The sequence below is a fragment of the Coregonus lavaretus genome, assembly GCF_964263955.1.
Source record: "Coregonus lavaretus genome assembly, chromosome: 4".
Taxonomy (NCBI): Eukaryota; Metazoa; Chordata; class Actinopteri; order Salmoniformes; family Salmonidae; genus Coregonus; species Coregonus lavaretus.
The window spans coordinates 16,484,453-16,501,133 of NC_139991.1; the positions used below are offsets into that span (position 1 = coordinate 16,484,453).

At 41.7% G+C, this 16,681-nt stretch overlaps 1 protein-coding gene across 1 annotated transcript in view; it reads right to left on the bottom strand.

Annotated features, from left to right (window-relative positions):
* LOC311127608 (neural-cadherin-like) overlaps positions 1–8,433 on the bottom strand; it is a gene marked incomplete at both ends in the record, with an annotated part of 196,071 nt that extends 187,638 nt beyond the window's left edge. The window contains one exon of the mRNA XM_084159431.1: positions 7,428–8,433. Coding sequence (XP_084015557.1) covers positions 7,428–8,433 — 1,006 coding nt within the window. The remainder of the gene's footprint in view (positions 1–7,427) is intronic.
* Positions 8,434–16,681: the final 8,248 nt, after the last annotated feature.

Consider the following 16,681-nt stretch of genomic DNA (forward strand, 5'->3'; position numbering starts at 1 on the left):
TAGATAGATAGATAGATAGATAGATAGATAGATAGATAGATAGATAGATAGATAGATAGATAGATAGATAGATAGATAGATAGATAGATAGATAGATAGATAGGAGGAGGAGCTGAAGGGAGAACGAGGGAAGAGAGTACATAGAGCAATGATGACCCAGACAGGATATAGAGATAGTAAAACGTGCTGCAAGGCAGAGAGCATTAAGACTGGAAGTCTAACGCCACACGCCTGTTTGATCCACACACACGCTCCTCCTCTTCGTCCCCCACGCACACATTAATTGATCCCACTGCAGCAATATCATGGAGACCAGACATATCCAACAGGAGCCCATAGCCTCAACCAATACACAGCTAAAGAGGCCTCCCATTTATATATTACAGAGCTTCACAGAGCAATTAGGAAGAGACTTCTCTCAGAACATGGAGATCAGATAAGAAGTGAAGGAGGCAGGAAGGGAGAGAGGGAGGAATGGAGGGAGGGAGAGAGGGAGGGATGAAGGGAGAAACAGAGTGGGGCTGTGTGTTTTTGGGACCGCTTAGGTGGTTGAGACAGACAGACAGCCAGACAGTCAGACAGAGATAGGGATAACCATACAGGAATCAAGTGGTGCTCTGCTCTCCCCCAAAGCCAGATAATGGAAAGAGCCCTGGGTGACTCCCCTCAGACAAGCTAATAGAGAGTAGAGCCCAACTCACCTGAGAAGGCTATTTTACCCCAGGCCAGCCAGTGGAAAATGGGGAGCCTCTCACCCCAGCCGGCAGTGACAACAGAGGAGAAAGTCTGACTGACCCTAGGAAAGCGAATAACTCTCTCACTCCAGGATAGCTATTGATGAGCCAGGTCCAACACCCCCCGGTATGGGAAACAAACAGACACGGACAATTACAGCAGACTGAATAGAGAGAATCAACTGAACAGGGGAGGTAGGAGACAAGGGGGTGGTCACAGGACTATGTGCAGCACATTAATTAGCATGATATGCAAGCTGCATAGAGCTCTGTTATCAAACCACAGCCTAGCTCACTCACTGGCCACCAGGCAGAAACGTGTGCATCGCTGAGTGTGCATGTCTGTATAACAGTTAATAATGTGCAATACAATATGATGTTTGAAGATATATAGCAGCGGCTGCTTGATCCTGATAAATAAAGTAATAACAGGCAATATATTTTCATCTTCCATCTGTCTGACTCTGACTACATGCTCCTACTCTCCTGTAGGATCAACCTGGTCTCAGAACATTTCGTATTATTCTGTATCTGAATTCGAGACACTCCATTTGGTATGGTTACATAAGACAGATGGTTACTTAAGGCAAAAACGAAAGGAGGGTGGCTGGTCGGGGTGGATTGGTGGGCGTATAATGTGAACTTCTAGCAACCCAAAGGTTATGAGTTTGAATCTCATCACATACAACTTTAGCTAATTAGCAACTTTGACTACTTACTACTTGTTAGCTACTTTGCAACTACTTAGCATGTTAGCTAACCCTTCCCCTAACCCAGTCCTTCTCAAATAGTGGGGCGCGCCCCCCTGGGGGGGCTCGGAGCGATGCCGGGGGGGCGCGTGTGACCCCGGGGAACATGCTTTTTTTTGCCGCAGGGAGTAGGTTTTTTTTGCACCGAACAAAAGCACAGAGTAGGAGATATGAAGTGCAGATAACAAACCCTTAAGAGACGCCATGGAAACATATCTAACAGGGATGAAAATAAAGGCGGAGAGAGACGGAGATAATGAGACAAACGTAAGTCTCCCGAAAGCTAAGACGAGGAAATATGACGAAGCGTATGTAGCGCTTGGCTTCACTGTGCCTACGGTGGGAGAAGAGGAAAGACCGGTATGTTTACTGTGTCTAAAAATGTTGGCAGCGGACAGCATGAAGCCAAATAAATTAAGGCGTCACTTAAATACATTACACCCCAATCACGCTGATAAGCCGCTTGAGTTTTTTCAGCGAAAACATGCCGAATATTGCCAACAATCGTCCCGCTTTGTGAATGCTACTTCAGGAAACCAGCGAGCACTGTTAGCATCATATAAGGTGGCGTACCAAATTGCTCAGTGCAAAAAAAAACACTCCATAGCAGAGGAGCTGATACTGCCTGCAGCATTAGACATGGTCTCTGTCATGCTGGATGACGCAAGTGCTGCAAAAATAAAAACTATCCCTCTGTCCAATGACACTGTCGCCAGACGTATAAATGACATTGCTAACGATCTTAAAGAACAGCTGGTAGATAAACTCAAAGACAAACGTGCCTTTTGCCATTAATCCTGACTTCCTCATTTTGCTAAAAAAAAATCAGCACAAATGGTTTTATTCATTTTTGTTTTATAGGTCAGTGTTTCATATATTGGGCTCCTGAGTTCATGTTGCTGATCAATTTGAATTTATTATTATTTATTGATTATATTTTATTTTATTTTTCAGTATCAAATGGTCCAAAAAAAATTACAGTTTAAATAAGGCAAATTTCAGGCAAATTGATGCACTTTAAGTCTTTTCTGTTACAGACTAAAAAACAATGTTAATAAAGTTATTCTTTGTTGTAAGTTGATCTAGATTTCTTTATTTTATTTTTATTTTCTTTAATGTTAATAAGGATACAATGTTATGCAGAGGTGTACTTAGAACAATTTCATAGACAAATGATACTATTTCCAGTTGTGGCGGAGAGTTGGGGGGCGCGAAATGTTTACTTCTTCCTAGGGGGGGCGCAACAGAAAATAATTGAGAAGCACTGCCCTAACCCTAACCTTAACCCTTTTAGATAACCCTTTCCCTAACCCTAACCTTAACCCTTTAACCTACCTCCTACACTTAACCCTAACCTTAACCCTAACGCTTAACCCTAATCCCTAGCCTTGCTAACATTAGCGAGCTAGCTAACGTTAGCCACCTAGCTAGAATTCGTAACGTATCATACGTTTAGTAAATTCGTAACATATTGTACGTTTTGCAAATGTGCAACATATTGTACGTTTAGCAAATTCGTAACATATTGTACGTTTTGCAAATTCGTAACATATAATATGATTTGTAAATCATAACAAATCATACAAAATGATTGATGGCCAGCCACACATCAATACATATCATACAAAATTTTGTATCATGGATTTACATACAGAATAATACAAAATGCTCTGAGACCAGGTTGCAACAATACACCACCAGTGGGAAATATCACAGTGTGCTTGCATGATCTTTGCAATATGAAATTATTAACAAGGATAAACACAAATATGACTTCTGTTTGTGTTTGTGTGTGTGGGTGTGTGTTTGTGTGTGTGTGTGTGTGTGTGTGTGTGTGTGTGTGTGTGTGTGTGTGTGTGTGTGTGTGTGTGTGTGTGTGTGTGTGTGTGTGTGTGTGTGTGTGTAGATGTGTGGGTGGGTGGGAGGGTGGGTGATTGGGTGAGTGTGTGTGTGTGTGTGTGTGTGTGTGTGCTAGTCTACATGTACTCAATAGGGAGCTGGTCTAGTTCACAGATACTGTTACAAGTGAGGTCAACCGACACACTTCTCTTACTTGATTAAAGCCAGCTGTTTTTCCTCATTACTGTGAATCCCCTGGCTTCCGAGAAACCTGCTCACAGTACACACACACACACACACACACACACACACACACACACAAGCACACCCTCTTGGCCAGACACGCAACATCTACAGAAGGTTCTGGAAATCAGGCCGCAGGACAAGCACACAGACAGTAATGAAAACACCAAAGGCCGAGCTAATTAAATAACCAACCCTGGCAACAACTCATTCAGGAGTGGTTGTAGCACGCCTCGGCTGTGCAGCACATGGATGCCGCGGAAAGATGTGAGTGGGCCACGGAGCACACTCTGTGCGAAAAACGCACAACTTTAACGCCACTCTATTCCCTCGAAAAAGCGCACGAGTTCTCCAACAAACTGTGCTGCCTCTCTAAATCCCAGAAATGAGAACGTGAATGAGATGGGATTACACGGATAATGCGAGCAGATGGAGCCAGGTCGAGCAGGATCTTCACTCAAAAAGGATTAGACTCCACCACATTCCCACCGCTTGGCATTCCGGTTCCCCAAGCACAGATTTGTCCAAATTAAACACTGGTGTCTGCTGGAACATTTCAAATCAAGTCAAGTAGGTTTTTTGATCAGAAAAAAACTGTGGTTAATACCTGAACTACACAACCATTTTGGGATTCATTAAATCATTTCACAACACTCAGCGAGGGAAATTAGAAAATTTGAAATGATGGAGGTTTTATTCACTCCAATGCATGTAAATAGGCCCCCATACTTCTAATAGCCTAGAAATGAATGCAGAGCGCACCAGCTTTACACACACAGACGCCAATTTCCCTTTGCTCATTGTTGTAGACAGGCAACACTGGTTGAATGATCATCTGCATGAATGCAGATATTGTGTAATCCACCCATCACTTTCGAACAGCTGGGTAAAATATAGCACTTTTTTTATCTCGCAGCGTGCATGGCACCTGAACAATTACTCGTAAAAGGTGGGTTGTACTGCTGCCTTACCTATAGCATATTAGTAAGCTATTGTGACAGAGGCAACTGGCAAATGTACACTACCGGTCAAAAGTTTTAGAACACCCACTCATTCAAGGGTTTTTCTTTATTTTTACTATTTTCTACATTGTAGAATAATAGTGAAGACATCAAAACTATGAAATAACACATTTGGTATCATGTAGTAACCAAAAAAGTGTTTACAAAATCAAAATATTTTTTTTATTTTAGATTCTTCAAATAGCCACCCGTTCACTTGATGAGAGCTTTGCACACTCTTGGCATTCTCTCAACAATCTTCATGAGGTAGTCACCTGGAATGCATTTCAATTAACAGGTGTGCCTAGTTAAAAGTTAATTTGTGGAATTTCCTTCCTTCTTAATGAGTTTGAGCCAATCAGTTGTGTTGTGACAAGGTTGGGGGGTATACAGAAGATAGCCCTATTTGGTAAAAGACCAAGTCCATATTATGGCAAGAACAGCTCAAATAAGCAAAGAGAAACGACAGTCCATCATTACTTTAAGACATGAAGGTCAGTCAATACGGAAAATGTCAAGAACTTTGAAAGTTTCTTCAAGTGCAGTCGCAAAAACCATCAAGCGCTATGATGAAATTGGCTCTCATGAGGACCGCCACAGGAAAGGAAGACCCAGAGTTACCTCTGCTGCAGAGGATAAGTTCATTAGAGTTACCAGCCTCAGAAATTGCAGCCCAAATAAATGCTTCACAGAGTTAAGTAACAGACACATCTCAACATCAACTGTTCAGAGAAGACTGTGTGAATCAGGCCTTCATGGTCGAATTGCTGCAAAGAAATCTCTACTAAAGGACACCAATAAGAAGAAGAGACTTGCTTGGGCCAAGAAACACGAGCAATGGACATTAGACCAGTGGAAATGTGTCCTTTGGTCTGGAGTCCAAAATTGAGATTTTTGGTTCCAATTGCCGTGTCTTTGTGAGACGCGTGTGGGTGAACGGATGGTCTCCGCATCTGTATTTTCCCACCGTAAAGCATGAAGGAGGAGGTGTTATTGTGTGGGGGTGCTTTGCTGGTGACACTGTCTGTGATTTATTTAGAATTCAAGGCACACTTAACCAGCATGGCTACCACAGCATTCTGCAGCGATACGCCATCTCATCTGGTTTGGGCTTAGTGAGACTATCATTTGTTTTTCAACAGGACAATGACCCAACACACCTCCAGGCTGTGTAAGGGCTATTATACCAAGGAGGAGAGTGATGCAGTGCTGCATCAGATTACCTGGCCTCCACAATCCCCCGACCTCAACCCAATTGAGATGGTTTGGGATGAGTCGGACCACAGAGTGAAGGAAAAGCAGCCAACAAGTGCTCAGCATATGTGGGAACTCCTTCAAGAATGTTGGAAAAGCGTTCCAGGTGAAGCTGGTTGAGAGAATGCCAAGAGTGTGCAAAGCTGTCATCAAGGCAAAGGGTGGCTATTTGAAGAATCTCAAATATAAAATACATTTTGATTTGTTTAACACTTTTTTGGTTACTACATGATTCCATATGTGTTATTTCATAGTGTCGATGTCTTCACTACTATTCTACAATGTAGAAAATAGTAAAAATAAAGAAAAACCCTGGAATGAGTAGGTGTTCTAAAACTTTTGACTTTATACAAATATGAACACTAAACAAAGTCAATACTGTAGGGCTAGGCTACAATAATCTACAGGTCCCCACTCAAAACCAAAAAGACAGCACATCACTCTAAACCAAAAAGCCAGCACATCACTTATCGCTTCAAACAATGAGGTTTATCATGCCTGAGACACAGGGCCATAGCCAGGGTCAGATTTTTAGTGAGGTCTGTGTGAAGCTCATTTACTGCATTTCTATACAATTTAAAAACTCTAAAATGCTATTTGGAGAACAGCAAAAACTAAAACACAAGCAAAGATTACTGCATCCATTATCATATTGGTTGCTGTAGGTTCATTCACCTCAATCGATCTGGATCTGCAAACACATAGCCTATTAGCTATACAATTAGCCACTACACATTAACTCACATTAACTCAGCACCGGAATTAAAAACTATAATTAATATCTTCAGAGCGATCTGTTAGCAGAAAATGTATTTTATTAACAAAAGCTAAACAAATACATTTGCTTTAGATAATTTTTTTTGTTGCAGTTTTACAGCTAATTTCCTGCAATTCTACACATCTTATGTGTCAGTTGGAGCTGCTGTGGCCAACACTAAGGAAGTTGAGCACTCATAAAAGTCCATGGTCAGAAAGGTTTACATATGCTGGGCGCAGGATCACCAATGGGAGCAGTGCAGATAAAGAATATTATTGCATTAGCAATGCATTTTAGCTGTAGCCTGGCTCTCAAAAGTACATGAACGGATCCTTTTCTGAAGGTGATAATTAACCTACAGTTATTAATGTACTTCTAGTGTACCAAAATGCAATTACACTGTCGGTGTGATTGAGTCGTTAGAAACAGTAGCATCCGCACGCCTCCTGTAAATTGAGAACATCTGCACTAATACCAGAACACATATGCAGACAACAAATCGTAGCATAATGTGAATTTATGTTCTGTATTATAAGCTTAACTTGTGGGCATTACATTTTTCCCAGGGTAACTATTTGCAAGGCGCACGTCTCTCCATGCATAATTTACGCACACGCATGGTTTCAACCTCTTGGGACCATGAAGGCAAAACTGACCGTGTTAATTAAACATGTAAACACAGAAACGAATACATTTTAAATCATTGCACTTTAAAGCATGGCAAGTTGAAGAGCGAAGAAATACACTAATAGATAATAATAATAATAATAATAATAATGTATTTAACGCAGTACGTTGAAGAGAGAAACAACATTGAAGCAGAAATATAACATTGCAAAGGCACTCTCACCTCTTTTATCCTGAACCTTCACAGTAATCTCCACGAGAGGATCCGTCTCCCGGTCCAGGCGCCGGGTAATAACTATATCTCCGCTGTCCCGACTCACCGTGACGGGTGAGCTGTCCGCACCAGGATCCATCAACTCAAAGCTGGCAGCCTGAAACCTCACCGGGTACAAGTTCATCACAACAGAACCGATACTGGCATCCTCGGACACATTTATTACTACCGGCTCGTCCGACTCTAGCAGGGACCTCGACTTCCGAGGTAGTCTGGTATTCGGTTTGTCCTGGGACGGCGGTGGAACCGCTGGCCATTGCCGGGGATTAATCTCGATTTCAATACTCTGACTGGTCCGTGAGGGCCAGCCGTGGTCCATCGCAAACACGTTAAACTTTATGGGGGCGGTAAGACCCAATATAGAGTCCACCAGCAGTACATCTCCAGTTTTTGGTACCACATAGAAACTGCAATTTTTGGGAAGAGCAAAGTAAATGAGTTCAGCGTTTTTCCCGCTGTCTGTATCCTCCGCCGTCACCTTATACACCACAGACCGCAGGGCAGTGGCGTCGTCCAGACTAATTTTTATATCAGCATTAGGGAATGTTGGCTCGTGGTCATTAGTGTCCAAAACGTCCACTTTCACAGATGCAACTTCTGCGACCACAAGGTCAGTGGCGGCGCAGCTTTGGCAGCACAGACCCAGGCTGAGCAGGTACTCGGAGCGCTCCTCTCTGTCCAGGATGATCGAGGTTTTCAGAAGTATGTGTCCGCGTTTGTGGTGGGCAAATACCCGGAAATCTTCACTTCCGTCTCCCAAGAGTTTCAGATGCATGCCGGAGTTGGAGCACCATCTCCGCGCGTCAACCCGCTTCACAGGGATGCTGAGACCATTTACTTTGGATCCTGGCTCAGAGTTCTCGAATACATGTCCATGAAAGAACGGTATCCTTTCCTCTGTCTTATTCCCAAGTGCAGATGTCACGAAATAGCATATTAAAATAGTCCAAATCATGACTGTTGTCAGTTGTACCACACTGAGTGGTGTTATGCTGTCACTCTAGGACCCTAAATCATATCGAAAAACATATATTTTATGTCCTCTAAAACTTCAGATTAATTAAAATCAAAAATATTTAATTCACAAAAAAGCTGTTTGTTGTCTTGGTTTGATTAATTGCTATAGCTCTCGCCGCAGAACTTTCGCTGTCTCCTGTCTCCACTCCAGCAGCAATCTGCGTGCCCAGCCCTCCGGATAATACAGCTCAAGTGCGCGCCTCCGATCACTGTTTCTGACAGAGCTAGCAGCATAGGGTACTGGACAGCGACGCACTCGAGGGGGCGTGGCCTACTGTTACTCCTCATGGAAGCTCATGTCACGTGATGCATGTCCATCAGTTTTTCATTCCAACACATACAGTAAGTCTTCTTTCTGATTTCCACTCCATGTTCAATAGCAATTGGATGATAGTTAAAAACATACAGTAGCCTATCACTTTCACTCAGTAACCTAGATTTGTCATTGATAATTGAGGAATACATACTGACCAATATTCAAACTGTTTATTCTTTCTAGTAAAGAAATATGATTTAAACATGTTTGGAGTAACATAGCTATTATATTTTATCCAGTTTACAGGACATAAAATATTTTATCCTTGCCATAAAAAGGAGATAAAACATGCTCACACACACTGGCAGTACAGAGAATAAGCCTAGATTCATTTTTAAGAATATATATGTCCACCCAAGTGCACCCAAGCCACTCTCAGTTAAGCTCAGTCAAACAAGAGGGGAAAAAAAACATTGCTAGAATCTCTTCTTTAAAAAAAAAATCTCTGTCATGCTTAAGTGGCGATGCTCAGCAATTCATTCAGAAAATGTATAATTTAGCAAAACATATCAGTAAGATATAAAGGCCAAAATAACCTAACCAGAGGTAAACCATGTGTACTGTTGAGCAGTCAATGATTTCACCCTCTTTGAGACCAGAAGTTACATTTGGCCCCGAACCTAGACAAACTTAGTACTGGCAGTTGACTTCAAGTACTGGGAAGAGTGTTGTATTAATTAAATCCAGGAAAAATGTATACATGTTCATGCTACAGTAACACAAATTGAAATTAGCATATTCTTATCACAAACTTGAAAAATATCTTCCTTCTTTATACACATGGAATGGGTTCTGAGGGGACACCTTCCAGGCGGTTTGGGAAATGCAGGTATATGTTCTGGTCTAGTGATGCCCTCTGGTTCGGACTTAGAGCCTCAAGCTGTTGAATTGCCACACACAGAGCTTTTTAACTTCTATTGATGACTCTCCTTCCCACTCTAGCATGTAGCCAGAGACGATCGCTCTCTGGTGTTCCACAACCAAATTTCAATTAGAGGTTTATCTGACTTTACCAGCGCGCTGGAATAATATTAACCATCCCAAGATCCACGCCATGCTAAACAATGAGCGTGTCAAACTGGAGTGAGAGAGAGAGTGGCAATATCGGAGGAGGCCAAGGGTTGGAGGAGGAGAATACATAGCTCATTATTCTGGTATCTATTCTAATACCACATACCACAGGAGAGTATCAGGGAGAGAGCTTGATAGGCTGATAAAAAAACAGGGAGAAACACTTTCAATGCAGCGTTGAAGAAATGCCAATTTCATCTCTTCGCAAACACAATCTAGGAGTCCAGCGGGTTGTAAATTGGCTCTGTGTTACTAGAATGTGTCAGTTTCCCAGCAAAGAGGCACCAAGGCATGAAGACCCAGAGGACTGGCTAGTCCACAGATCCATCCAGCTAAACAAACACAGCCCGTATATATCTAGTTAGGTATTAATGTCATGCAGCCCCCTCTCTCCTCAGCTCTAACATGCAACCACGGAGGTGAGAAGGAATCAGATATGATATCGCTACCTAAGTGGAGGAGAGCCTATACTCGGCTATACCCCATACCCCATGTGGACACAGAATAGAGCACCAAACGCTTAATTGAACTTAAACATAGCTGAGGAGATCAATTTGCATGAAGAAAATAGAGATTTGCACATAAGCATTGCCATGGGAATGAGATGGAGGAGAGAGCTGTCTCATCTTCTTGTGAGTGTTATCCAGGCAGAAAAGCACTCAGGCAGGATGAAGCACACCTGTTCCTGAATATTTCTGGAGGAATTCACTGACACGACAACACACACAGACAGACAGACATACAGACAGACAAACAGACAAGACTGATGGACACACGTGCCCGCATGCATGCACAAGCATACACCTACACATTTTCCCAAATATTTCACTCCAGGGCAAAGTGTTTTTCTACCACTGCAAAGAATGTGACATCAAATAGATTTCAGAGAATCAAACAGTTCATGTAGCTTATCCCCAAATAGCTAGGCACTCATAATGTCCTGGAAATGGTTGTCAGTCTCATATAAGAGCTGAGGTGGGAATGTAATAGAATGTAGATTGCGCAATAAAAGTCACCTGTCTAACAAGGGTACTGGGGGATAACTCCTTTTACCACTGCTATTGAGAGAAAAGTCTGTTAGGTATAAGAGGGTGCATAGTTAGGCCTGGCAAGCGCACATGCTGAGTAGACTGCAGCTGTTTTAAAGCCAGTTCACTGAACCCCATTACAACTGAATCAGTCTCTCTCTATCTCGCTCTCTCCCTGTTTCCTCTGGTTCCAACTGGGTCAAGGACAAGTACGCAATAGAAGATTTAAAGACTAAAAAGCATCCTTCAAACTGCTACCAAGTCACAAAGTCTATAAACTCTCCCATGAAGTTCATATCATTGTGACTGTCATTGAAAGTAGTATCAGTTGATGATTGAAAGTGTAAGTTTTGGAGCTGTTTTAGACAATATAATTTACGTTTTTCAGGGACAACCACTGCAGCGACTTTACTGTTCGGGCTAAATTACTCCATTTGCCAATTACTAATAACTTGGCACAGCACATCAAGGTTATTTTTTTTCTTGGTTTAATAATATCATGTTAGACAATAACTTTGTTAGCACATTATCCATGACATTCACAATGCTGTTACATTTATGGTGAAAGCTCATAAAAATGTATTGGAATGTGAGATGCAGTGTTATGAATTTGCCCTTGGCTTCGACAATTTTACAAAATACAATTTGGCTTTGAGATATAAAACCTAATGATCAGGTCTGTCATATTTGCATATGCAGAAAGCAGGGGTTATTACTTCTGCAAAACTCCACTTACAGCGCATAATTAGTCCGGCGTTGCTGTCGACGACAGCCAGACCTCAGTAGCGTGGTGGAATATTTCCTGTTAATGAGCCTTGTCACTGTAAGCTTTACCCCCTGTCTCTGCTCTCCAGTGCACTACAGACACACCGCCAAGAAACACGGAATAATCAGCAGATAAACAGTCTCATTACATCAGATAATAATATAAACCCAGGCTCCTTCAACTGTCCTCTATGGTCTCCAACAGAGAAATGACAGAGAAATAAAGAAAAAAAACGGCAAGGTCAAATAAGCGAGAAATGTATTTTTCCTTTCTCTAATAAAACCGTCTCCCGCCCTCATATTTCTTTCAAAGTGCCCTGATTTCATTTGCAGAAGTTTTCATCTCTTTCTGCATGACTTCATATTCATATTTTCATACCTTTCCTAGTGAGAATCCGGTGATAAGGTGCAGATGAGCAGCCTGTCCCTGGTGTACGTCTATCCTCAGAGATATTAGGCCTGACCAGTGTAAATCTTGGTGGGGCAAACTCCCCCAAAATGGATGCCAGCAAAGCCACTACACAACACAACACAATGCTAAACAATACATTAATTGCACTATAATGGTGACAAACGGTGCCCACAAACTGTTAGGGCCTACGTAAAGATGTCCCAACAGCAGAGCTTTCTTTTCAGCACCATGGAGTGAATCCTTACCATCACTACACCTGGCTATCAGCGGAGCCTTGTTTGGCAGGGAAACAGTTCATTCAGCCTTATTTACTGCCTTTAAAAAAAAACATAGCTGATATGGCTGACTTGCTTAAACAAATGTGGTTTCTACTGACAATTGAGATGTACAAACTATGGCATAAGGGAACAATAAGTGGATAAGAGGCATTCCGTCATTTTGATTAAGACATTAACGAGCGAGCTAAGACGGACATTGTCAATATAACTATTTGTTCTGCACTTTTGAAATGTACAGCGACAGAATTCAGAACATGGACTGTTTGTACAGTATTCTCCCTGCACACCATGTCAGAACCGTAGGATAAATAAAGGGGGCATGTAAGCAGACAATGAAAACTCTTACAATATTCAATGATGACATTTCTCTAAAACAGGCTATAGGCTACATCTGCACCACCAAGTCAGAACAGTAGGCTAAGTTATGAGGGTGAAAGGGACCAAATTATTAGGGTGAGGCAGATGGGCTAATAACAGCTTACTACATAACATACACTTAGTAATACTTTCTTAGCTACAGCATACATATCTCCCTGGCATATTACATCATGTATGCAGCAGCATACAATACATTTATGGACTCACCTTGTTGTGCTGTGCTCACTTGAACAGGCAGGTGGCGCGGCATTCCTTCTTCTGTCATCAAAGTCTGGCATTCTCTGGATTTATGGTGCTTTCAAGACAACTGGGAACTGGGAACTCCGAAAAAAAACATGTTTGAATCATGACGTCAGTGATCTTCAGGTCGGAGCTCTAGAAAGAGGCCCGAGTTCCCGACTTGGAATTCCGAGTTGGATGACTATTCAAAATGTATCTTCCCAGTCGGAGCTCGTTTCTTTCCGAGTTCCCAGTTGTCTTGAACTCACTGAAGTCTGAGATTTCCCAGTTCCGAGTTTCCAGTGGTTTTGAACGCGGCAGAAGTCATGCTGGATTGAAAGCATGGCCAATGTATTCAACCTTTTCTAGCCAATGATGTTGCATGTGAATGTTTATCCTTTTAAGCTTGGAAAGGAGACCCCTAAACCCAGACTTGGACCACACACCCTCTCCACTGAATAGTAGGCTAGTGATTGCTTTTCAATGCTTGAGGTAAGCCACTGATTCCTTCCAAACCACTCATTGTTGATTTGGCGATTTCCAACTTGTTACGTGATGTTTATGTCAAAAGGCCGATGAGCACCGATACGTTTTATCTATAATTTCTCTTCATATGACAAGGATTGAAAAGAATTTGCCAGTAGATTGTCGACTTGATTCATGATGATGACTGCTTGTCTAGCTTGCTAGCTAAGATATTGAAAGTACGATGTTGACATGATCAATCCAATCAAAGCTACGGTAGATATAACGTGATTTGACGTCATTTTATCTGTGGCCAATGACCTTGAGCCTTCTTAGATGGGCACTTCTAATGTAAATCTATGGCAGCACCCAAGGGGCTTGAATTTCCGAGCTCTACCCTTAGATTTGGCGATGACGTAGTGTCCCCATGAGTTACAGAACACTGAGCCAATCACGGCGCAACTACAGAACATTACCAACCCCTACGCTCTGTATTTTCTGCTGGCTGCCCCACGACCACAGAACGCACTGAGCTAGGCTGAAACACCTTCATTTTTGAGTTGCCTTACTCAAGAAAGCAAAAAAGAGACCATGTTTGCATGCGGTGTTATTAACTCAATGTTGTTGTTTTTTACATTGTTTGCAAACTGATATGTGACACGAATGAATGCCAAAATAACGTGCAAAACAGGCCAAAAAAAAGTATAATATACAGTACCAGTTAAAAGTTTGGACCCACCATAATATGGACTTAGTCTTTTACCAAATAGGGCTATCTTCCCTAATTGGAGTAAACTAGTGAAAAACAACACTTAGGCCTATACTTCCAGCTTATACATACTATATACAGTGAGGGAAACAAGTATATGATCTCCTGCTGATTTTGTACGTTTGCCCACTGACAAAGAAATGATCAGTCTATAATTTTAATGGTAGGTTTATTTGAACAAAATCCAGAAGAACGCATGTCAAAAATGTTATAAATTGATTTGCATTTTAATGAGGGAAATAAGGATTTGACCCCCTCTCAATCAGAAAGATTTCTGGCTCCCAGGTGTCTTTTATACAGATAACGAGCTGAGATTAGTAGCACACTCTTAAAGGGAGTGCTTCTAATCTCAGCTTGTTACCTGTATAAAAGACACTTGTCCACAGAAGCAATCAATCAATCAGATTCCAAACTCTCCACCATGGCCAAGACCAAAGAGCTCTCCAAGGATGTCAGGGACAAGATTGTAGACCTACACAAGGCTGGAATGGGCTACAAGACCATCACCAAGCAGTTTGGTGAGAAGGTGACAACAGTTGGTGTGATTATTCGCAAATGGAAGAAACACAAAATAACTGTCAATCTCCCTCGGCCTCGGGCTCCATGCAAGATCTCACCTCGTGGAGTTGCAATGATCATGAGAACGGTGAGGAATCAGCCCAGAACTACACAGGGGGATCTTGTCAATGATCTCAAGGCATCTTGGACCATAGTCACCAAGAAAACAATTGGTAACACACTACGCCGTGAAGGACTGAAATCCTGCAGCGCCCGCAAGGTCCCCCTGCTCAAGAAAGCACATATACAGGGCCGTCTGAAGTTTGCCAATTAATATCTGAATGATTCAGAGGAGAACTGGGTGAAAGTGTTGTGGTCAGGTGAGACCAAAATCGAGAACTTTGCCATCAACTCACCTCACTGTGTTTGGAGGAGGAGGAATGCTGCCTATGACCCCAAGAACACCATCCCCACCGTCAAACATGGAGGTGGAAACATTATGCTTTGGGGGTGTTTTTCTGCTAAGGGGACAGTACAACTTCACCACATCAAAGGGACGATGGACGGGGCCATGTACCGTCAAATCTTGGGTGAGAACCTCCTTCCCTCAGCCAGGGCATTGAAAATGGGTCGTGGATGGGTATTCCAGCATGACAATGACCCAAAACACACGGCCAAGGCAACAAATGAGTGGCTCAAGAAGAAACACATTAAGGTCCTGGATTGGCTTAGCCAGTCTCCAGACCTTAATCCCATAGAAAATCTGTGGAGGGAGCTGAAGGTTCGAGTTGCCAAACGTCAGCCTCGAAACCTTAATGACTTGGAGAAGAGGAGTGGAACAAAATCCCAGGTGTGCAAACCTGGTGGCCAACTACAAGAAACGTCTGACCTCTGTGATTGCCAACAAGGGTTTTGCCACCAAGTACTAAGTCATGTTTTGCAGAGGGGTCAAATACTTATTTCCCTCATTAAAATGCAAATCAATTTATAACATTTTTTACATGCGTTTTTCTGGATTTTTTTGTTGTTATTCTGTCTCTCACTGTTCAAATAAACCTACCATTAAAATTATAGACTGATCATGTCTTTGTCAGTGGGCAAACGTACAAAATCAGCAGGGGATCAAATACTTTTTTCCCTCACTGTACATTTTATGGACACAGTCAATTTTACAATAATTATATTTTGTTTGATTTTACTCCTGAACTTCCTCTACGCTCAACCTCTCTGATCATTTTCATGATGTCCATCCAGGTTTACTTCTATATGCCATATCTTTCTAACTGTGCTCTTTCACAAAATCTCTCAACCTATAACGTATATACTTATTATGGACACAGTATGCTTTACATTAGTTATCTTGTTGTTATTAGTTGTTGTTAGTTGTTATTAGTCCTATCCTTCAGCTCCATTCAACACCTCCCATCTATCTCTTAACACCATCCATATTGGATTTCTATTTGCCATATATTTTCAACTGTACTGTGATGTTTCACAAAAGTTCTGAACCCTTTTATTCTCATTGTTTCTACAGATTGTAAATTGAAAATATTTTTTTTGGCAAAATGTATTATTATATTATTGATCGATTGACTATGACTTTTCAGATCACCCAGTAGTGCTATATGCAGGGTTAGCTCCAGGTAAATATTGCAATCCTTCAGCCATTCCTGGACCTGTGACCAAAAACAAGCTACAAATGGACTGTACCAAAACAAATGATCTAATGATTCTGTCTCTTCGCAGGAAAATCTGCAGAGCTCGGAAGATTGTATCCCCCATATAAATAACATTATATTGGTAGCAAGAATTTTGTATAATAATTTAAATTAAAAAATTCTAAGTTTTGAATCAGTACGTCAAAAATCTCTAACCAACTATTTTGCAATCTATATGGGACGGCTGTCAATGCTTTGGTCCTAAAATGAAACTGGTATACTTTTTTATTTATCAAGAATTTTTTTTAACCAATTATGTTCTTTAATGC